Raw genomic sequence first — 25,116 nt, 5'->3', positions numbered from 1 at the left:
CAGAATGGACCAGTACATGGGTATCTTGCACAAGACACAAAATCAGCCCTACACTATCCCAGACAAAATACTGGCTCCTTCATAAGGCCTTCTGGACTCCGGCGCGATTATTTGCACACAACATCAGCCCAGACGCCTTTTGCTGGAATTGCAAACGTGCGGAAGGTGATTTATCACACATTATCCTAGAATGCGATTGTGTAGCACCTTTTTGGGAGAAGATATTCGAGTTTCTCTCAATACTATTCAACATTACACCAGCTAAAGAGCTCCCTTACTTAGTTTTCGGATTCACCCAGGACCCTTCCCTTGACGCAGACGATAAGGCGTTACTTGACCTCCTACTCACAGCGGCGGTTAAGACAGTCCTTAGTAACTGGAAAGATACCAGCAAAGCCAACTTCGCAGGGTGGCTGAATTTGATAATCAGCTTACGTGGTGCCGATAATGTAGCACTCCAACAGTCACCGTGGCGCCCTCCCACGAGAAAACTGTGGTCAACTCTTGACAACTATTTCACGACACATAAGCCACCTTAAACTGGTCCCACACCGTCCACGATCCATTAACACGTGTTTGCAGACTCCCATCATTGTATTATTTATCATGGTGTTTTTTGATGAGTAAAATGGTGTTTGAGTAAAATGACTGTGACTAAAATGTTGTTGAGTATAAGATATATGATCTACTACTTTCGACAAGATATCAGCTATGTACTTTTGTATTGACATTTTCTTTTTGATGTAAAGAAGCGTACTGTAATATTCGCCCGTGAAATTCTGACTCTAATTATGCTACTTGATCTACTCATTGTATGTTTATGCTGAAACAACCAATAAAAACTTCTTGAAATGAAAAAGTGTAATTTTTAATTGAAGACTTTTTTTACAAAAATAATAAATGTTTTGAGCTACATAATTTGTGTGTGAATATACTGTAGTGTATGGGATTTAGTGTCTTGATACAGATTATTTTGTTTAATACATGTATGTAATTATAATCGTGTTATCCAAGGGAAAATCTCCTTTACTGTTCTGGTAGCTCACCTTCTTGTGACCAGATGTCCAATTATTAAACACCCTTTGGTGTGTCAACTGCACAGGGGGAATCGTGTTATCATGCTAATGGTAACCCAGGCTTACTGCATTGTGGAATCTCCTCGTGGTACTGAGGTTTCTTGAACAGTGTACTGTTTACAACGATTTGACTTGTAAACCACTATCAGCAAACCTGCTGAATAGTTTTTGAAGGGAAATACTTGGTTCTAGCAAATAGATTATTTGCACCAGGCGGCGTCTTTCACTTTTTCAAGGAGAATGTGGTGTAATTCTAATTGTATATCTTACCCAAGTTTTTCCAGATATTACCAACCTTTGTGTGGTGCAATGTCTCAATCTAGGATTATTGTACCCCGGGTTAGAAAAAAGTCACTGCAGCCAACTGCTGATTGCAGACAAGAAACCGTGTAAGCTAGTCTCTTTATTTATGCTTCTGTCAGGTGATTAAGATGACTTATAGGGAATGTAGGATTGATTTAAGCTAATTTATAGCCCATTTTACAAGAGGATCCTCTAAATCCTTTGTTTTGGGTACCACGTTGGAAGGCATCATGACGACTCCAGAACGCTATTCGGACTGCACTTTTAAAACGTTTTACTTCAAACAAATTATAGCTGTGACTTCTATGGACATTAGCTTTATACCAGAATAATGTGAGCCTCTGATTCTACTATGAAATAAAACATTTTCTTGCTTCTGTGACAAGAATTTTCTATTCTATTTAGGACTCTGAGGCAAATATTATACCAACTGGTTATGCAAATGAACGCACTCTAACATAAATTATGTTTATGACTTAAAATGCTGTTTCATTTCAAATATTATGACATTGTTTTATGTTATGTGGTTCCATTCTTTACCCTCAGTGTAGTAGCCTGTATGTGGTGTTTTGCTCCAAAGAGAGTCAAAAGGTAAAGATGCCTTCAAGGGGATTTATTTTCTACGTATTTGGTAACTTAAATTGATTTTAGAAGGATGAATTAATAATCCTTATTATGAACCAATCAAGTGCTATTTAGCTTGTACTATAGACACTTTGTTTTATCAAAACACAACATACAAAGACACAAGGTGTATTAGAAAAATATAGTTTTATCAAAAAATCATTGAGATAAGTGACTTCATATACAGATAAGTAAACAGATAAAAGTTAGGCCTGTGGGTACACACATAAGTAAATTACTACGTGACTCAACAGAACCTAAAAGCTCCTATCCCACAGCACATTGAATAAAACAAGACAGGGATAAGATGTACGGTCGACGTTTCGGTTTCCTAAGAGTCAATTGTAGAAACCATCCTCAGGACTGCTGTCAATTATGATCTGTATAGAGGTATTGTAATCTATTTAGTGTATTCTGCACCTTCGTCACATGAAATACGTATTGTAAGTTACACTTTGTTTCAGTTGAAGTGTATCTTTATTTGATTGACTGTGAGTCGTTTAATATCTTGACTCAAGATCCGAACCCAATCTATCAGGGATACACGTGAAGTTGTGTCTAATCTTCACATATATGGAACGTAAATTCAACTAGCAATAGGACGATAGTCTAGTTAGGGTGGGGTGCACTCTTCTATAAAACCAATGTGGACGCAGAACAAAGTCAAAGGTGATCGTATCACATGAGAGAGATTATTTTCAGGACAGATATTTGCCAATCCTGTAGCAGTAGTCTAGTTACGGCAGCAGTGGCAGAGAGTAGCGCAGCGTCTAGTAGATTCTGGACGTTCTTGACTTCCGTGCCCTTGGGAGAACTGAAAATTATTTTTACGTAAGCTAGAATGTTTTTCTTGTAGTTAATGAAAATGCATAACACATCAGTACTGAAGGGGTTCTATACCATTTATTTTGTGTCTGTGCTGATACAGTGCTCCTTTGAGGAAGTTCTCATTAGGTCCACAATGAATTATTCTCTTCCAAACTAAAAAGTATTCCTACTTAGTTTCATGAACTTAAATATCCATACTATACTGTCACTTTTATGGGATTGTTTACATAAAATATGTAATCACAGGCTAGTGTTTAGAAATTGGTTGCATACAAAGACACAGAACAATAGTGAATTTTACATAAGAATTAATTTCTCATGCCTACATTCTTTTTATTCCAGAAATAATGTAGGCATTCTACCTACAGAACACCCTACAAGATGCTCAAAAAGGGAGTTTAGACTCCAGTTTTTGCTTTAGTCTCCATACTGTGAGAAATCTTGTATAAAATGACTCTTTTCAAGCTTTAGACTAAACATTACACTGACAATATTGACATTTCTGAATTAAGCCAGGTGGGATAGAAATGTAGTTAGGATATGCACTAGATGCTATCTTTAAAGTGTAGCTTTCTGGCTATCCTTAACTCTTTGATATTGCTTTTTAGGTCTAGCCTACACAGCGAGAATGTGCTGCATGGGAGAAAGACCTTTAGCCATCAATGCGCCTTTTCATGCAAAAACGTGCAAGCTTTCCATTGCCTTCAATGGCAATACATGCACGTGTAGCAATTCCCTTGCGGGAGCGAGCTTTGGACACCATATGTTTGTAATTAACTTGCAAATATATGGTGCCCCTGCTCGTTCCCACAAGGAAATCAGGGGCAGGTCCCCTCCTGTCTTCCCGCCCCCTGCTTCCTCCTTTTTTTATCGCGACTCGCTCGCACGTTTTTTTTCTTCTTTAATGGCGGTGAAATAAAGCTGAAGTGTCTTCAGCTTTTACAGTTCTTTGAACGCGTGTTTGTTTTCTTTTATGCTGTACTAACAAAGGGGATTGATTCTATTAAGGAATGGTCAGAGGCAAGAATCAGTAATCATGAATTCAAAAAACAAGTTACCTCTGACACCAAAGATACAAGGAATAATTCTTGTCCCAAACGATTTATTAATTAGCGTTGGGATTTGTGTATCACTATTTTACTTATTTATCTTTTTTTTAGTAGTTGCAAAACAACAAGGCCCATCAAGGTGGATGTGTGATCCAGTTTTTTCTGATAATTTTCTTGATCTCATTAGTTCTACAAGAGAAAGTTGTTACACATACTAAGGGCAAATCCTCATTTTTCATCTTGGGTGTTAGTAAGGCCTCCCTCGGGGTGCACCACGCTCTTTTCATTGCCCTTTTGAGCAGCTTTCTTGGATATTTTCGTTCTGCCAATTTCTCCAGGAGTATGTTGGCATTGTGAAAGTAATCTGCTTTCAGAGTACAATTTCTTCTGGTCCTTAGTATACTGCCCTGATGTACAAAACAATAGGACTTCTTCTTTTCTGAAGTATACTGCCCTGATGTACAAAACAATAGGACTTCTTCTTTTCTGAAGTATACTGCCCTGATGTACAAAACAATAGGACTTCTTTTTTTCTGAACATTAAGCTTTTACTGTTCATGTACCTTTTGATTAAATGTGTATATATTTGTTTCACGCTTGAAATGTACATACCACTTGACAACTGATTGTTGCACTGTATATAATTCACTGATACATTGCGTTTTTTTTGTAAAAACAGTATGATTTCTATGCTTAATTGTATATATTAAAAAAAGGGGTCCACCTTGGTGGGCTTGTTGTTTTGCAACTACCAAAAAAAAGAAAAATAAGTAATATAGTGATACACACATCTCAACGCTAATTAATAAATCGTTTGGGACAAGAATTATTCCTTTTATCTATGGTGTCAGAGGTAACTTGTTTTTTTGTATTCATGTTTTCTTTTATGGGCACAGTTATTCCGTGGGCTTGCTTTGTACCGATGACACAACATACAAAGCAAGGCCCGTAATAACTGTGCCCATTAAAGAAAAAAACACGTGCGCAAAGAACTGTAAAAGCTGAAGACACTTCGGCTTTATTTCACCGCCATTAAAGTTTCAAAATTGTAGTCCGCAGTGGTCCGTTATCACTGTATACAATAGATGTGTACACATCTATTGCAATCAGGGCAGGGGACAGGAGCACCATCTGTGCAGATGTCCAAGAGCATTGTCCAGCACTTCTCTCTTCAAGTGCTCCCTCTCCGCTTTCAATATTGTGCCATGCGGGTTCCCGTATTAATTCTCAAACGGCTACTGTGCAGAATGTTGGTGTTCAGTCCTGCAGAGTTGTTCAGCCCTCTAGTCCGCCCTCAATAGCCAATGTAAGCAGAACATTAAGGAGCCTGGCCTGGAAGATAGCCAAGAGGTCGGCTGTGTTCACTACTGCCACACGTAACTCTTCTGGGGTCCGTTCTTGCAAGGCGGACTTGTTGCTCCGGCCGCCCTGACTCTTGTGTGGTCTGTTTGGAGACGTGGTTAGCAGGAGATGAGATTTTAGTGAATTCCACTAGCTGCTCTTTTTTTCCTGCGACTGTCCAGCCCTCTTCCACAAATTTCAGAGTAGCGCAGCTCCTTTGAGCACCCCAGTGAGGCCCCGAGCACAGGGAAGATCACAATGATTTTACTTATTATTTTTATATATAGTGCTCTCACTACCACATCGATATTTATAACACATTCACAAAAACTGCAAAGTTCAGTGGGAGCAAACACAACACGAGTTGAAGTATCAAGCCCTCACACATTGAAAAGGTGATAGCAAAACAGTGGCATCTTTACCACAGTAATGAAACTGCTGGATAGACATTTCAAAGTACTAGAAGGAGAAATAGTGAAGGCATGGAAGAATATTCGTGGATGCCTCAGCCATTTGTACCCGACCTACAGGTCTGGAGAAGTAGACTGCAGTCTTTCAATCACCAGATGACGTCTTGTTTCAGTTATAGGGCATTGTATTGTGAGGTTAGCACATATATAGAACAGAATGCCATGAGGGTCGCGGTGCAGAGTATGAAGATCTTTGCATTGCAGGTATTAGTTGCTGAAGCTGGGGGTTTCATTCAACGAATCATTTAGAAACTGGTTCCTAAAGATATTCAAAATATGTCTCAGTGAATTAGAAACTTCACACTCAACAGAGCCAATGTGAGGATTCATCTGCTCCCAAATATTATCTTCGCATATAGAAGAAAGAGGTGTGGCGCAGCGGCCAGGGGGCCTGACTCCAGACCACGGGGTTCACGGTTCAATCCCCGGTGCTGGCGGCAGTTTAGCCCATCCAAATGTGACTCTGGGCAATAACTTCCCAAAGGCACCCTCTAGTAATTGTGTGCTTTACAAATACTGGATTTAATTTCATTATGCATCACTTACTTGAAAAGAGAAATCTTTAACTTAAAAGTTTTTACTTAGCAGGACATCCTACCATCTTCGAATACAACCTCTTATACCGTCTTACAATTGCCCAAAAGGTAATGGGATGAGTGTTTTATTTTTCTAGCATTTAAAACACCTAAATCAAATAAAGCTGACATTCCTTTTTTGTGGGTGTAAGTATTGTGTTCTCTCGACTTAAATATCTATTTTGCAATTGCAAGCCCCCACACACATAAACCAGCTTACAATCTCAAAAAAGAAAAAATGAGGGTATCATTGATATTTAGTGAATTGTTAGATTTAAAAATGCTAGTTTAAATTTAGCACCATAAATTGGGAGGGTGTGAAGTGTACTACAGTATGGTTTGGGGGGGAAGCTAAGGGTTCTAGCAAAGCCCTCAAAGACACTGCAATCTCATGCTGGCTGCTGCAATCCTTATGAGGGGGACTGTCCAGCAAACAAGGACCAAGGCTCCTTCAACCTTTCAACACACGGTGCATACATTCTGCTCAACAAAAGTGGATGGTGTTTTTACGCAGATCATAGGTGCAGTCCTTGGCTGCTTGTCTGGCAAATGCACAAGGCAAATACTGAAACCTGCAGCGACTGAATTGGGTTGTTAGTGAAGCCATCCATGCTAGTCGAGTCAGCGGTCCGGTAAAGGCAATCCACGGACCTACGCTGCACTTATTTCACGGATGTTGCCTCTGTGCGCCTAATCAGGAACAAACAGAGCAGCCAGACACAAAAGGACAATTTAAGTAACAGGAAATAATAGCGTCAAGCTGTTGGAGTTTTAGGTACAGGCTAGGATAGGATAAGAGGCTGTAGTATACGTAGAGACTGAATGCACATGTATGTAGTTCAGCTGAGCAAGACGTCACAGTCACCGCTCCCTATGTAGGTCTCAAATTGACACAAGGTACCAACCAAACAGACCATATACTACAAGCATGCTGGAATAGAAGCCCATTTATGCAATTGCATGAGTAATGACACTTAGGAGCCCTCTGATGTATCCTAATTGTCAGTGGTTATCTATTCACAATTCCAGGTATGTCCCAATAAAGAAAAAAACATGTGCGCAAAGAACTGTAAAAGCTGAAGACACTTCGGCTTTATTTCGCTGCCATTAAAGTTTCAAAATTGTAGTCCGCATTTTTTTCCCAACGGTGACACAACGTTGAAAATAAATGCTGACTACAATTTTTAAACTTTAATGGTGGTGAAATGAAGCCTAAGCGTCTTCAGCTTTTACAGTTCTTTGCGCGCGTGTTTGTTTTCTTTTATGGGCACAGTTATTCCGGGGATGCTTTGTACCGGTACCACAATGTTGAAATACAGCTGAAGTATCTTCAGCTTTTACAGTTCTCTGCGCTCGTGTTTGTTTTCTTTTATGGCCACAGTTATTCCGGGGCTTGCTTTGTACTGGTGACACAACATACAAAGCAAGCCCCGGAGTAACTGTACCTATTCAAGAAAAAAAGACATGCGTGCAAAGAATTGTAAAAGCTGAAGACACTTCGGCTTTATTTCACTGCCATTAAAGTTTCAAAATTGTAGTCCGCATTTTTTTCCAATGGTGACACAACGTTAAAAAAAATGCTGACTACAATAGTATTTGCTTCGAAAAACATGTGACGTGTATTGGTTGCTTGCCTAATGCTTGACATGTCTCACTGTAAAGCAACTTTAAAGCACAGGGGTAGTGAGGGCTTGCATCGTACCGTTGACATATTTACACACTACTCAATAAGACTAAAATACACCCTCCAAATTTCTCCTTTGATCTGTGCTAAGACCTGTCTGATAAAACAGTGCACCCCCAGTCACCATTTTGTGTTCACAACAACAGATAACGGCAGTAAGGGGTACTAAAGAGCCGCACCACCTAGCTAGACAAGCTTGTTGTGAATGAGTACAAATTCAATGTTGCCCACCTCATTAGTCCACTTCCATAGGACACTAAAATTATTAAGGCCTCTTCGCAACTGATCGTCGTGAGGGAACCTTAATACGGTGTAGCTGGCTGTACATGCCCCTTGGGAGTCAACCATCGCATTGACCCACTTTCCTACATTGGAGCTTTGGAATAATTATGTGTAGTCTGAATTACTAGCGTCACGTTTGAAGTCTTTTTACGTTTCAGTATACAATATATGAGAATTGAATGCTGGCAGCATTCCACAGCAACTGTTATCTCAGCATGGACTGCTGTGTCGCAATTTATTGAGCTTTGATACATGCATTTTCGGGGATCACAAGTGATTTACTTTCTGACGAGCATCGTGAATTTTGGCCTGAGGAAGCCCCCTGTGGGGCAAAACGCGTTGGCTGTTTTGGCTGTTTTATTTTTAAACATCACTTGGCACTCTGTGTGACGAAAAGACGAGATTAAAGGATTCATCACTGTGAAACAAAGGAAGAATCTGGATCTGATTATTATACTGTGCATTTATGCTCTGAATAATTGTTATGTTTCCTCTCTGTGCTTTCAATATTATTTAACTATTTTGTGTTCACAAGCCAGTGAAACCAGCGCCCCTGCCCCCCACCCCCTCCCCCAAGCAACAGGGATATTCTACATCAGAGGGTGCTTGTATGAGATGTTTAAACTGTGTATACTAGGGACTGTGCACTTCGTTTTTTTGGCCAGGAGAGGGAGTAAAGTTTTATTCAAACAGATTTGTTAGATTTCAAGTTAGTGAGGCCTTTACCTGCAGAACTCCAAAGTGTGGATTTAGCCTGCCTGTCTCCTAGGAGATTCTGAACAGGAGAAGCAGCTCCCCAGCTCCCACCCCCAGGCCAGCAGACCATTGGATATTCAGGTACCAGGCAACGCCTTCCTTTAACATTTGCCCAGGCCCCTTAAAACTTTGCTGGATGCACCCCAAATCATTCTCCTCCATCTTGTGAGTTGCAGCCTACATGTGCCCCAGACTGCAGTGAGCAGAGTCCAGGAAGCGGTAAGGCAACAGACTAGTGCTGTCTCTTCCCCCCAAAACAAAAGTTGTGAAAAAAACGATTTTCCCTTTCTGTGATTACTGTCTTTCCCTGTGCTTGTAACAGTTTAAAATTATAGTTTTAACCTGCCTGTGATTGCATATTTTATCACCTTTTTTGTGTTTTAAACTTGTGGTTTTCCCTGCCCATGAGTACTTCCATTTAACATGTTGAATTGTGGGATTTGCAGTCCAAACTCTGAATTGTCACCAGGAATGAGAGGGATAAACTACAGTTTTCCCTCCAAATTTCTCCTTTGCTCTGTGCTAATACGTGCATGTTAAAACCGTGCAGCCCGAGCCACCATTTTGTGTTCACAAGCCAGTGAAACCAGTCTTCCTACGTCCTCCCCCAAGCAACTGGGATATTTTACATCAGAGGGTGCTTCTGTGAGCTGTTTAAACTGTGTTTACTAGGGACAGTGCACTTCGTTTTTTGGCCAGGAGAGGGAGGAAAGCTTTATTCAAACAGTATTGTTAGATTTCAAGTTAGTGAGGCCTTTACCTGCAGAAGTCCAAAGTGTGGATTGAGCCTGTCTGTCTCCGAGGAGATTCTGAACAGGAGAAGCAGCTTACAACTCCCTGGCCAGCAAACCTTGTCTGATGTCACTAGGACCGTATATGGTCTGCTAGTGGTTGGTACATGTGTACACTGATTGGTGGTTGTATCTGGTGTTTCTATTGGGTTAGGGTTAGTGTCCTCATTGGTTTGGTATTTGAGGGCTCGGATTGGTTTCTGGGTCTGTGATTCAATCAATGTAGGGTTGGGACTAGGGTTAGGATTAGGATTTCTATTGGAAGTAGGGACTAGGGCTTCCTATGTTATTGGTTGTTGGGAATAGGGTGGGACTAGGGCTTGGGTTAGGCCTTTAATTGGAAGTAGGGACTAGGGCTTCCTGTGCCATTGGTTGCTTGGACTTGGGGCTTCTGGTAAGGCTAGGGCCTCTATTGGCCATAGAGATCAGGGTTTTTGAACTGATTGGGTGCTTGAACTAGGGCTAAGATTGGCTGTAATGTCCTGTCTCCTATTGGTTCTAGATTTTAGGGCTAGTGTCGTGATTGGATAGTGGAGCTATGGTTCCCATTGGTTGAAGGGGTCACCTGATTACTAGGGCTATAAAAGGCCAGGGTTAGGGCGTCTCAGCCCGGACATTGAGGCTAAGGGCAGAGAGGACAAGGGTTGTTGCCTGTTTGAGACTGGTCGGGACCAGGGTCAGAAATACTGCCCATTAACCCATTTAGCAATACCCAGCCCACACCATCCACATCCACAAACTTATGGTTCTTATGGATCTATATATTTATCACTTTCTTCTAATTTAGCGTTTCCAGTGCACTACCCTATCTCTCATCCTATACATCTATCACTATATCCTCTACATCCACTCTCATTTATCTGAAACCCCACACCACTACTATGATCCCCAAAATAACCCTTTCTAGAGACTCTCCTACTCCACCCCTCCTGGTATCATCTGACACCTCTTTTACTATACCGATCCCCTAAAACAATCCTTTCTAAACTCATCCCTCTGACTCCTCCCCTCCAAAATTCCTTTTTACTCATCCAAAAACCTCCTCCTACTGCTAAAAACAAAAACAAAAAAAACTTTCTCTTTTATCCCTCCACTATCTTTTTCAATCAAAATTAACAGACAAACATGTTCACTTCTCAAATTCCATATTCAACTATACTAATCCACCACTAATCCATTATGGGTTCCGGAGTGGTGTGCTACTTGCCAGAAAAGCGCTTCAACACCCATCAGGGGTAACAAGTTCTATATGATTGCAAACCTTTCTTCACCTTTTATCCCTCCACTATCCTTCTCACTCCAAATAACTGACTAATATCTACCACTGAAATGACTTCATATTTCACCATATTAATTCACCACTAATCCTTTATGGGCTTCCTGAATAGCGTGCGTCAACACCCCATCAGGCTTAACAAGCGCTATATAAATACAAACCTTTTTCCTCCTCTATCCTTATGCTATCATTCCAAATCCAAATAAGTGACTAACCTATGCACCACTTAAAATGTACTTGCATTTTTCACTATACTAATTCAACAATGATCACTATGGGTCCCGGAGTAGCGTGCTACTTGCCGAAGAAGCACTTTGACGCCTCGCCAGGGGTAGTAAGCGCTATATAAATGCAGTTACAATACAATATAATGCATCATAAAAACACTCTACATAATACCACTCAGTGCAACATATTTACCCACAACATAATTACACTCTACACAATGTAACATAAACACCCCATAGACCACTCATTGCGCCAAGACGCCTATGGGTAATCGCGCGCTTAACAAATGGCAAAAATAAATAAAATAAAATAAATAAATGATTTCATAAAACATATTTACACAATACACAATGCAACATAAATACACTCAACATAATAACAATGTGCCACATTATTACATACCACATACTAACACTATACTCAGTAAAACATAAATATACCACACATACCAGTCACTAACACATAATTACAGGACACATAATTGCACTCTACTCAATGCAACATAAACACACACCACATACTACCAATCAGTGCCACATAATTACACGCCACATAATTAAACTCTACTCAATGCAACATAAATGCAATCCTCTATTAACACTCAATGCCACATAATTACACAACATATATTTACACTCTACTCAATGAAACATAAATGCACTCAACATAATACTAATCATTACATTATTATTAAACATCACATAGCAACATAGCTACACAGCACATAATTACACTATACGACATGCAACATAGAACAACTCCACATAATAACACTCGGTGACAAGTGCAAATACAAAAAAAATAGAAAACATTTTTAATGTGGAAAACTTTTTTAATCAGGTTGTTCAGTTGTACATAAGGTCGTCTTGCTTCTATAAATGTTACAATAAAAATTAACACTTTTATTATAACTTTTCTACGAAATGCACAGCAGCCACAATGCTATACAACATTGCCAAAAAAAAAGCCTAAACACATTAGGTCCAAAAAGACCTACTGGCGATGCCAATGCTTGTTCCTTTTGAGGTAGTATTGTTTTTATAAAGATTGCTTTATGAAATAGACATTATTTATTGTTATCCCATTAGGATCCTGCCTCTTTAACTTGACGTTTGTTGCTTTTTCTTAAAACATGTTTAACTTGATTTAATATTTGATCTATGTGCTGTGTTGATTTTAGTGCATCTTGCAAGAACCAAGATAAATATGATGCGTAAGAAGAAATATCACGGTGTTTGTGTGGCCGTGCAGTATTCATGCTATTCTTTTTCGTTTTTTACAGCCAGTTCAATAATAGGAATAATATTTATTAAGGAAAAATGGAAGCCAAAGGAGTTTTTTAGTAAGTATGTAACATGTAAATGCATTTGCAACTGTATTCAATGTTAATTGCGTTCCGCTTGATGTGAGCAGCTTGGCAGGTTATTTGAGGTAACTCTGGGGGTATCTGGACATTTAAATGTCAGGTGAAAGATGAGTTTTCAGTTCGGCAATAATGTATACTTAAATTGATGAGGAAAGTGGCAACATGAATGCCTCCGCTTAAAACTCCCTGAGGCGTTTAGCGCAATGGTCGCCTTCCTTACTAAAGTGTCTAACCTGTACAAGCACGGAGCCCTCTACACAGCAGATGTCAGAGGTGCTCGCTTGACAGCGAGCAACCCCAGGGAATTGCTGAGCTACTTCAGGCTTCATATGTGATGATGGTGAGCCCTCAAGGTGAACCTTTTGTAATTTACACTGCATGCCGTACCTGGGAGGGACAAGTGGGATACATAAGATTCCAAACTGGGACTCGTACATAGCTTGTCAAAATATATTGTCAATGCACCTCAGCTCTGACTTTCAATGTCCTCTGATGTGCAGTTTCTTAGACTCCAGCCCCCAACCGTGTCCACTTATAGCTCTGACCCCTGATATTCTAGGAATGAGATGCCAGACAGTTCATCCAATGCACTCCAAATCTCCAACCTTCCCATCAGTCCATTGATGTCTATTTCCAATTACGATACTATATTAGCCCTTTCTATGTATTCTCATAAATATTTAGGATTCGCTGTGCTGTTCAGCTGGAGTTTGAACCTGTACATTCACTATGCATCTCTTCAGCTGTACCATTTGGTGACCCAATACATCTTCTACTAGTCCTTTACTGATATTCATAATTTCCATACCAGTGCTTCTCATTCCTTTGATACACCTATATTGAAACCACACACAACATTAAAACCTAGTTCTGGGGCCGTATTACAGAAGGTGCCCTGGGGGTACAACAGGAGTTTTGCACCCTCTTTGTGTGCCCCCATGACTCTTTGGTATTGTCCAGTGAATGAAGTAGAACATTTGCAAGTTTATGTATAATTCTCAACCTGGGTTCCTGAGCCTGCTTTTTTATTATAAACCCTAAGGGTAAAGGTTAAATCCGTTCGTATCTCAAGAGAACTCCATCAGCATCACAACATTCAAATGTTTTTTCAGATCTTTTTATTGAGCATTACACCAGCTTTAGGATCCGTGTGACACAGACATTATCAATACATTGTAAACAGACAGCCCGGTGGCAGTGGGCTCGTTTGCTAACATTGAGAGAGTCGAGAGAGAGAGAGAGCATCTCTCTGTATTTCTAGCATCTCGCCCCGCTGAATGCGAGCGGTGGCGTTTTTATGCAGCGCACTGTTTTTAAAACTGCATATTTAACCTTACCTTTTGTGGTGCAGGGCACTAACTTCATTTTCTGGTTCCAGAGGTGAGCGGCTGGCTGGGGGCTGTTTGTAATCGCGGGCTCCCAGTGGCAGCGGGCGCCATCTTTGCTTGGGCTTCAATCGGCATGAAGCTTCCCTGAGACTCCACCCTCGTCCCGCCCCTATTTAAACGGCCATTATGTGTCAGCGCAGCGGACGAGCGCAGCGGGCGCGATGGAGGCGCGCCGGAGTTGCGCCTGAGTTAAGCCCGTCTGCGCCCGTCCGCGGCAGGCCGGGGCACGGGGCATGTCACTCTGCCCCCGCCTCATTTATCCCCGTTCAGCCATTATTTCACTTCACAAGCCCGTACTCCCTCCCCCCGAGGCCTCTGTTAAGCACGCTGTATGCAGCCTGCCCGCACCCAGGAAATCCTTTCCTGAGATCATTCTTCCACCTCCCATTCACAGGCCCCCGGACCTGGCAGGCAAATCTCGCACTTCTACCTCGGGACTTGCCCCTAACTCCCCCTTATCTGTGATGTACCTTAACACTCGGTCTCTGGTCAGCCATAAAACTGACATCTTCTATCTCTTAGGATCGGAACAGCCTGACATCTTGTTCCTGTCCGAGACCTGGCTCACAGATGATTCTTCCCCTGATATCCTGGCGGCCATCCCCCCGGGATATTACATACTGCAAGCCAACCGCCCCTCTGGCAAAGCGGGCGGCGGGGTCGCAGCCATCATTAGGCACTCAATTAGGTTCTCCCCTGTGCCCACCCCCAGCATCCCTATGACCGACTGTCTTGTACTCAGGCTGGAGCAACCTGGGTCCTCTCTTATATGTGTCCTAGTTTACCGTCCCCCCCAACCTATGCCAAACTTCTCAGTTCAGTTTGGTGTTGTTGATAGTCAGCTGCGAGATAAGCTCTCCAATGTTCTGGTTCTCGGTGACTTCAATTTTTGGCCATCGGACCCTCATGAAACCTCTGATTCATTCGCCTTTTCTGACCTCATGCTGGGCCTCAATTGTACCCAACATATACACACACCCACGCACGTTAAAGGTCATATCCTGGACCAGGTATGGACTTCTTCTTTAGACATCTCCACTCCCCTTGTTCTTCCCTGCCTCTGGTCAGATCTACTTATCACTTTTTCCCTTGCCAAGCCCCCCCCCGGCCAATATCATCCGAGAATCTAACTTTCTGGCACGTAACTGGAACAAGGCCGACCTCAATAAATTTACCTCCCTCCTGAGCTCATCGGCCCCCTCTATCACGGGACCCACCATTTCCATTGACTCTCAGTCTGATAACCTCACCCAATGGCTTGTTTCCGCCGCTGACTCGGTGGCACCTCTAAAACCTGTTAAGACGCGGCGCAGTCACGACGCCCATAGGTGGTTCACCGAGGAACTCAAGGCACTGAAACTTAGTCTCCGTCAGGCCGAAAGACGCTGGCGTCGAGGATATACCCCCGAGACAAAAGCTGTCTTCTCTTCTCAGCTGAGGGAATACAAGTCTGCTATAGCCCGGGCTAAATCCAGCTACTTTTCCAACAAGATCTTGAACTCTAATAATAAGTCCAAAGATATTTTCTCTATTGTTGAGGAATTATCTAACCCGGCGAGAGTCACTATTGCTCCGCTCCCCTCCCAGCCTCTGTGTGATTCCCTGAATCAATTCTTCGTGGACAAAATTGTTAAAATCAAAACCAGCATCTCTGCTCACGCCTCATCTGCCCTTTCCCCCCCCAGTACTCCCTTTCACCACAACACCCATACCCTAACCCAGCTCCCCCTCATTTCAAAAGATAATTTTCTCCCCCTCTTGCTTAAAGTCTCTTCTGGCTCTCCCAGCGACTGTTGCCCCCACCCCCGGCCCTGCGAGAAGCTTTCACTTCCTGCCCGGACCCCCCTCTAGCCCTTTTAAACAACTCTTTGACCACGGGGGTGGTCCCGGGATCCTTCAAACGGGCAGAGGTGGTCGCCATCCTGAAAAAACCTACGGCAGTTCCGTCCATCATGAGCAACTATCGCCCTATCTCCCTCCTCCCCTTCCTTAGCAAAGTCCTGGAGTCCCATGTTACTCAAACCCTTACCTCTTTTGTAGAAGACTCTTGTGTTTTGGACCCCCAGCAGGCTGGGTTTAGACCTGCGCATTCCACAGAAGCAGTCATCCTCTCTGTGATGGACGAACTACGCAGGGGCGCCGACTCTAACACCTGTCAGGCTCTGGTTCTTCTAGACCTGTCGGCCGCCTTTGACACGGTCGACCATGATATTTTGGTCGACCGTGTCAGAGAGGCTGGCATCCAGGGTACTGCCCTGGACTGGGTGCGCTCTTTCCTGACCCATCGCCATCAAGCTGTCAGGCTGTCCCAGTTTTCTGCTTCTCAAGTCGAGTTGACCTGTGGTGTCCCACAAGGCTCTTCCTTATCCCCTCTCCTTTTTAATTTATACCTGGTCCCGTTAATCCGCTCCCTCCGTCGATTCAATGTCTCCGCGTTCAACTACGCGGACGACATTCAACTGGTCTTCACTATTGACTCCAGTGATGAATCCATCTCCACTTTCCGAAACACCCTTTGTTTCATCAGTGATTGGATGGGCACAAACCATCTGAAACTTAATCCCGACAAGACTGAGTTGGTGCTTGTCGGGGGGCCCTCCAATCCCTGGCACTCTTCCTTTTGGCCTGCCAGTCTTGGCAGCCCCCCCTGTCCCGTCAACTCAGCAAAAAGTCTGGGAGTTGTCATAAGTAACGATCTATCTATGACACCCCAGATCAACGCTGTAGTTTCCTCCAGCCATTTCCAGCTCAGGAAAATACGCAAAATCTCTCGCCTACTTACCACCGATGCCCTTATTTTGGCCCTGCTTGCGTTAGTCATGTCCAGGCTTGACTACGCAAATGCACTATACGTAGGCATTCCTGCATACCAACTCAGGAGACTCCAGTTGATCCAAAATCAGGCTGCCCGCCTGATATACCATCTACCCAGAGATCAACATGTTCAACCTCTTCTAAAAAGTCTCCACTGGCTTCCGGTTTCTGCCCGCTGTAAATTTAAGCTTGGTTGCATCATTTCCAAATCCCTCACTGGTCACGGCCCCTCCTTCATCTCTTCTTTGCTTCATCAGTATGTTCCCTCCCGCACCCTTCGGTCATCTCAAATGGCTCTACTTTCTGTCCCTAGATTCAAGCGGAAGAAACACGGTGGCCTTAGGTTTTCATTCTTAGCCCTGTCTTTTTGGAACTCCTTACCCCTTTCTCTTAGGTTGTCCTCCCCCTACCCCAGATTCAGATCTTCCCTTAAAACGCACCTTTTCACTGAAGAGTACAATTAGTTGTCATCCTCTGTTATGTTATTTTCTGTCTCTCCTCCCTGCTCCCTCTGTATAGCGCCAAGGAACCTAATGGTGTTAGTGCGCTCAATAAATTAATTTAACATAACATAACATAACATAACAGAAAAATCTAAATGACAAGCTTTATCATTTGCACGGTGTGATCCAACGAGAATTTACCCCACCCTTTCCTTAATCTGGAACTCTTTTACATTAACTTCTTCATTCATGGTAGCCACACACACTTGCATTCCTTTACACATTCCACTCCACAGACGTGGCAAAAGTTAGCTTGAGCAGGATGTATTTGTTGGGTGTGGGGTACACTTGAGACATGTCCATAGAAGTCTCCTGGGTAAAGCTAGAGGTAAATGGACTTTATAATCTGCAAAGCACAATCCACTCTGTAGCTACCTCTTATAACTAGCTTTACATATATTGATAATCGTAACTTCATTGTTTTATTAACACATCATATTGAAGAATTAACTGTTCAGTTGCCTGCTAGAGTCCATTCCCTTGTTTTGTGTGGCTTGGATGATAGAATTGCTGATCAGATTATGAAGCAATCGGCTCTCCTGACTTGCTATTTTGCATGCTCCATGTAGGAAATTAGTACTGTAATAAGTACATTTTTAATATTCACTTCATATATAAACACATGTATCATTTTCATTAATTAACTTGCATGTTAAATAACAAACTAACTGTATTTAAATATCTTGCCTTTTATTCCCCAAAGGACGGTATATTTTCTCCTTCTTAGGTTGTGGCCTTGCTGTGACTGGGACTTATCTGCTCATAACCTTCGGACCAAATAGTCATCATGAAAAGATGACAGGAGAAAACATTGTCAAGCATTTAGTTAGTTGGCCTTTTCTTTTGTACATGGTAAGATATGCAAAGAGGTTTGTTTGCCATGAATTATGAAAATGCCCAATAGGATGTGAACACAAACGCAGCATTCGTATGTGGAAAACCAAGCTGTAACATTTCCTGTTACAATAAGTGATTTCCTTCCGTTGGCTACTTGCAGACTCCAGGGCGGGAACAATTAAGTCTGAGGTGGTGGCCCGGAGAAAGCCTTTCTTGAGTTATATTTCTGGTGGCATTATAGGAGGACTCAAAAAAAAACTGAGTGATTTCCTTAATGGTGAATTTTGAGGTCCATGCCTCTAGCCCAGGTTCAAAAGTCACAGAATGTACCTGTCTTTGATGCTGACATCTGCTGTTTGTGTATTTATCTAGAAGTTATTTGCCACACTGCAAATGCTATATCAAATTTGGAAGTTTTAATTTCTGAAGAAACCATCAAATTGGTGCATATTAACAGAAGGCTTGGCTCAGTGGGATCTTAAAGTGAACGTCTGACTCCAAGCCCGACAGCGTAAGGTGTTTACCATCTTTAATAAGGGATTATAGGCATTTCAAGGCATAAACCACTGCAACCTCCTGTCAGTTTCTGTTGTATTGTTAAGAGGGAAACCTGCATCCTAGTGAGCAAAATGATGGAACAACAAAAGCGTGTTAGTTATGTGAAACCTGCTCTTGAGCAAATTGTACTGAACGCACAGTGAGCCTACAGCAGCATTGCTTAACCTGTGTCCATAGACCCGTGATGGCGCAATAACTATTCAGGGGTTTGGTGACTGTTTACAAAATAAAATAAAATTAGTAGGTCGATTAAGTGTATATATTAAAAATAAAGTCAGTTGACAATTTTCATACGCTCTGTAAATGTAAAGGAGTTTGAAAACTGGTGGCTAAAAATTAAGTTGGAATTCTCAGCTTGATGCTTGGAAGCAATAAAGAAGCAAACAGAATCTAGTATGGACAACTAGTTTATGCTATCCAAAATAGAGCATGCATTATTAGTAGAAAAGACAAAGTGCTATATACTAGAGTCTAGAACATTGCTTTATCTTTTAGAAGAAAAAAAGTTTGAATAGCTCCAACATTCCCATTAACATTTTGGCTTTTATGTATTTTCTGTGAATCAATTGCAATATTTTATAATTTGTTTACTAATTTGATGAATGCTTGCTTCTTTATTTTTATGTATCCGTTTGAGGTTCAGATCATAAAAATTGCTTAGGAGCTTAGGAAATTGACCTAGTGGGTTCCCAGAAGTCAAAAGGTTAAGAACCGCTGGGCTCGAGTAGTCAAAATATGCAGTATTCATAAATATGTTGGATCTGAACATATATGTATGAGTATAAGTTATGTATTGTACTATTTGTCTCCCAGAACAACTGTTCCTAACTGTTTTAGTTATGTGGATCTCTGCTGAGCCACTACTGGCCACAGCAAACCCTGATCTTGCAATTTCTCTGATTTGGACCAAAAACAAATACACAGAAATAAAGAAATGTGTGTTTAGGAGGTGTTGGGCGCTCATACATTAGTTACATACATATTTGATAACTTGGTTGTCATCTGCAGTGCATTCAGTGGTGGTAGATAAACACCCTACTCCCCCTGATACGATCCTAAGATCTATAAGCAGAACTCTCTGTGTATGAAGCACACGCTTATGTAGAACAAATGCAGTTATGTTCTATTCAACCAAATTAATGCAGAACAAAGGAGATTTCTTTTCTTCGGTATGGAGTTTTATTCTCTCTCCAGGTGATCTTCTTTTAGCCAACACGTGTTTCGTCGTATGACTGGAGATTTTCCTACGACTTTGTCAGGGCTGGCCTGTTGCAAAGTTCGATATTCAGACCTCCTGCATGTGGTATAGTGTTTCGGAGGCCGTCGATGCCGAAGTTGTAAGTGTATCAAAATCCAAACTGTAAATCGGCCACAAGATCCACTTAAGATGTGGCCACGGAAGGGTATACCCTCTTTAAGTGTGAATATAAAGTTGAGTTTTCATAAAAGTAGGATGGCAAGAGTATCAACTGTCTTCCGTTCATGGCTCGATATTTGTAGTAATCCTTGTGGCTGCGTGTACGTGCCTTCGAAACAGTTCTTTCAACTCAACTTTGGTGTAAATCTGAGCAAACCTGAACGGAACGATTAAACTTTTCAGACACTCACCCCCAGTCACTATTAGATCTGGGTTGAATCCATCATCGTTCTTTAGATCACTTTGCCACCCCAGTTCAGACTCAGCCAGCCATATGAAGATCATTCTTGACCCTGTTCCTTGAGGGAACATTCCAGCCCAAACTGCCAAGCCTGGTTTTACATGGACTGAAAACAAACATCCTGGAACCAGTTTCGGGGTAACACCTCATCAGGAAGGCTAGATTGAATCCAATGGCAAAGTGAGCAAGGGGCCGACGTTTGGTCATAACCTGACAAATTAGGGCAAACACAAGCAGATGATGGACAGAGCGCTGAAACTTTTCAGGCATTCACCCCCAGTCACTATTAGATCTGGATGGAATCCATCATTCATTAGCTCACTTTACCACACAAGTTGTAAATCCGTTCAGTAGTTTTGGCTAAATTAAGGTTAAAAACTGTATATTTCACGTCTTCCAGGATCTGCAGAGCTCAAGTGAGATTAGATTGGCTGCCACAACCCAACCAGGAAGTGGGGGCACCAATCTTGGGTCTCGGAACTCGGACCAGAGTCCCTAAGAAAAACGTGGAAAAAAAACATAAGGGGGCAGGGCAGTGAAACCATGACCCTCTAGGCCCCATGCGGGGGAACGAAAGGGACCTCCAGCCTGGGGCCAAAATAAGAAAAAAGAAAAGCAGCAAAAAATGCCACAATCCTGAGATACTCGTACGGAATGGGAAAAAAAAATAGTGGACGGGCCGCATTAATAAACTATAAGCCCTGGAGAGCCTATCTTAGGGGGTGATTTCATAATGGGGAGGGGGGGGCTGTGTAGCCCCCCTCCCCAAGCCTCCAGTGGCCTCAGGAAGCCCACCCTGGGACAGAACTCACTGTCAATGGGAAGGGAGGATGTGCAGCCCCTTTCCCTGAGCCATCGGAGAGCCCACCCTTAGGGCCAAACATATTAAGTATGAGGGGGGTCGCATGACACCCCACTTCGAGCCATTAAGAGGCCCCAGGAGCCCACCCTAGGGACTAAATCATTAAAGAAGGGGAGGGGGCCCCTTCCCTAAACCTCAAAGGGTCATGGGGACCCCATCCCCAGTGGCTGGCTTGCAGGCTATGTCCGGGGAAGCCCTCCCCGGGACATAACAGCAACGCAGGCGGGGAAACTTGTGTTTGCTCTCACTTTGTGGAAGGGTTTCCAAAACTCCTGCCCAAGTGGGAGCAAAATCTGCTGGGAGCAGACTTTTCATCTGTTTCGTACCCAAATTGAAGCAGGCAGGGGAACAGATACAAATATTGCTCCTGCCAAGAGGGAACAGTATTAAAAGCTGCTCCCTGTGGGCGAGAGCAATGCCGGCTCCCGCTGTTTGTGGGGAACAGGCTGGAGTCGCAGGCTGTCTCTAGAGCTCCCCCTCACCCCCCAATGACACTATGGTGGGTACCCTGGGTGAACACCAGGGCACCCATCTTTTATGGAGAGTGGGCTGCGTGCCCCCTCTTCAACTACACAATGTCGCAGAACACTGGGACCCAAGGGACGAAATCGGCCTAGGTGTGGGGGGCAGGGTGCCCCCTCCTAAAAATTACTCCAGGCCCCGGGGAAGGGGGTCCATTGAGCCACAATTGGCTCAGAAAGGGGGGGGCAAGCGTCCCAGGGGATGGGGGATCCCGGGCCAAAATCGGCTCAGCGGCAGGGGCGCCACGTGCATCCCCTGCCTTTTAGTTAAGAGTGGCCCTGGGAGATGATGTCCTCAGTGCCTAACAATGCTCGGGGAGGGATGCATGCATTCCCCTCCCCTTTTTCAAATATGTGCCCTGGGAAATGAGCCCCCCCCAAGGCCCTAAGGTGGCCCGGACGGGTCAAACGGCCCCTCCCCTTCATTTAAATAAGCAGACCTGGGGAATGGCACCTAACGAGAGGGAAGCCACTCACCCCTTCTATTTAAATAAGTGGCCCCTGAGGATCATGCCCCCAGGTCTGAAATCGGCTAAGGGGGGGGTCCCCCCAAATTAAAACCTGGGAATAGGGTCACTGAGGCCAAAATAGGTCCAGGGAGCGGGGCCACGTGTCCTCCTCAAGAAAATGCAGAACCCCAAGGAATGGGGGACCCTGGGCCAAAATCGGCCCAGCAGCAGGGTCGCCACGTGCATCCCCTGCCCTTTAGTTAAGAGTGGCCCTGGGGGATGAGGTCCTCGTGGCCTATCAAGGCTTGGGAGGGGGCCACACGGCCCCTGCTCCTAAAAGAATACACAGCCCTGGGGGATGGGATCCCGAAAGCATAAAAGTCTGGGGGGGTGGGGGAGGGGGGAGAATGGGGTTGGGGGACGCGGCCCCATCCCCTTTATTTTGCAGAATGGAAATGGTCCTGGTGGATGGGGTCCCCAGGGCGTAACAAGACTTGGGGAGGGGAACCGTGTGGCACCCCACCCAAAAATACAACCAAACGCCCTGCGGGATGGGGTCCCCAGGGCTAGCCCCTATAGTCAGCCCCAGCGTTGTGGTGGCTGTATGGAGGGGGATTTGGCTTCAGGGCCTGTCTGAAGGCGAGGCCCTGCAGCCAACTCCCTGCCACACATGGCCAAAAGCCGTGCGCGCGGGGGGGGGAGGTTGTATTTACGTATGGTAAGTAAGTATTACTTTAGAATTAAAAAAATGTAAACTTTTAATTCAATGCATGAACCAAAGGTTAAAGTAATGTTATAGTTGGGTGTAATAAAAAGATCAGTTTTTGTGTTATAAAAGAAACCTTAGAAATTCACTGAAAAAACATAAGGTTAAAGTATTGTTATAGTAAGGTGAATTGGTCAATGACTACATCAACATTTTGTACTGAAAAGAAAAGCCACAGAAATTCATCAGTTTCATTCAGCAGCACTAACTATAACTTGCGCCCCCGCCATGCATTGCTTATGACCTCACATATGACATTACTCATGGCACGTTCTATGACATCACTAATTTTTTTGTCAAATCTGTTTTTATTAGTATTTTAGAGTTTCACTTTACATTACAAGCATCACTTATAGAAGCTCAGTGGTAGAGGCACTTCGGTCATAGATGCATTATCACATTGTCATATTATGTTACAAGTATTCAAGTTTTGTAATGAATAAGATATGCGATGCTCGCCCAGAGTTGTCAGAACTGTACTACAACTGCCCTGATGCAGACTCCGGGGCTGTCCATGAGAACCGGTGCGCTGACCTCTCAATAGTCAGTGTAGTTCAAGTCTGACCCTCCATCTTGAGCTTGCAAACAGATGGTGCATATCTGAAAAAAAACCCATTAACTGCGGCAACAAAACCCCCCTCATATTCTGACTCTCATTCTTTTACTGTCCCCCCCCCCTTCTTCCCGGCCCCAACTCCCGCCCCCTCCACCCCGTCGCGTGCGCCCCTCAACTATGGCTGCACTGGCGTGATTATCTATGTGTGCTATTGGATCAGAGGTTGCACACATCAGACTATCCCGGCTGGAGAATGGCCTGTGGTATGCATCTACCCTCGTGTGTGCCTCCCACCTCCACGCCCCCCCTCCCTGTCCGCCTGCTGTAATGCATCAAGCATTTGCTCCCAGCGTGCCCCTATGGGTTCCTTCAGGAGCCCCGATGGCTCCTCCCTACGTATGGCGATCCATTCTGCCCTGGCCCATGCCTGGAATGAGGAGGTCCATGCCCATGCACATGGCGGGTCGTGCGCCTTCCACTTCCTTGTGAGGAGGCGCTTTGCCACCACTAGCCCCAAGTCCAGAAAGCGGGATGTCACCTTGTCTTTGGGGGGTCTCCTGAAGTGGTGCAGTATATACTCGGGCCAATCAAAGGGTATAGTTCGGCCTGTGCAACTCCACAGCACCTCACTAACTGTTCGCCAGTAAGTGCCCAGCCCAGGAGAGCTCCACAGCATGTGTAGGAATCCCACCCCTAGCTCATTACATCTGGGGCTGCGTGTCGTCGCGGCAGAAGTATTTGTTAATCAACTCGGGTGTAAGGTAAGCCCTATGAACAATGAAAAGCTGTATCTGGCGAAATCGCATGTTTCTGGGGATGCGCACCAGGCTTTTAAGAACCCTTTCCCACTCCTTGTCTGTTAGTGGCTGCCCCAGGTCTAACTCCCATTTGCCTCTATGGGAATCCAAACTAATCACCATGTGTTCCCTTAATGATGCTGCAAACCAGCGGACCAAGTGTCTTCCCCTCCCCATGACGTTGAGATACTGCATGGTTAAATGCTGCCCGGGCTCTGTTGCTACGTCTCCCCATCTGGCAGTCAGCTTCGCTATCAGTGAGCGGTGCATTAAGAACCCCCCCCCCCCCGGGGGGAAGCCACTCCTCTGCTACCAGCGTCTCATAAGCAGTGAGCTCCCCATTCCTATACAGATCACCGAGTGTGTGTATGTCGGCCTCCCGCCACTCCGCGAGCATGGAGGATGTGCGCACCCCTTCTCCACTAGGCGAGCCCTCCAATGGTATAGCGGACGCATAAAGAACTGTTCTTCGGGTAAGGTATAAGGCTGTCCGGTAGCACTTGTACGCCACCGCCAGGAGGAGCTGTGTTGGGCACTCAATCACTGCTATGGGGTGGAAAATTTTAGTTATACGCTCTAGGGAGTATGGCAGCATTACCGTGGCTGTCTCATCTCTACCTCTATCCGCCAACCAGCAAGCAACCCATTGTAGCTGCGCAGCTAGGTAGTAGTGTTCAAAGTAAGGAGCAGCCAGGCCCCTGATCTGTTGGCAGGAATTGCTTCGCCAGTGCAAGCCTATGCCTAGGGGTGCCCCAGAT

General features: G+C 43.9%; 1 protein-coding gene across 3 annotated transcripts in view; it reads left to right on the top strand.

The window, feature by feature from the left end:
* The window catches only part of NIPAL3 (NIPA like domain containing 3), a 190,700-nt gene that overhangs the window by 85,794 nt on the left and 79,790 nt on the right, over positions 1–25,116 (top strand). For 2 of the 3 annotated variants that reach the window (XR_015308435.1, XM_086956406.1), the window contains exons 5-6: positions 12,566–12,625; positions 18,058–18,206. Coding sequence is in view for 2 of the 3 variants with exons in the window: in XM_086956406.1 (XP_086812532.1) it covers positions 12,566–12,625; positions 18,058–18,206 (209 nt within the window). In the remaining variant the exon portion in view is untranslated. The remainder of the gene's footprint in view (positions 1–12,565; positions 12,626–18,057; positions 18,207–25,116) is intronic. The other variant, XM_086956408.1, reaches the window with a different exon arrangement.

Source organism: Lissotriton vulgaris, chromosome 2_1 (genome assembly GCF_964263255.1).
Source record: "Lissotriton vulgaris chromosome 2_1, aLisVul1.2, whole genome shotgun sequence".
NCBI lineage: Eukaryota > Metazoa > Chordata > Amphibia > Caudata > Salamandridae > Lissotriton > Lissotriton vulgaris.
The sequence above is the reverse complement of the archived record's forward strand: the minus strand, read 5'-3'. Positions and strand labels throughout refer to the sequence as shown.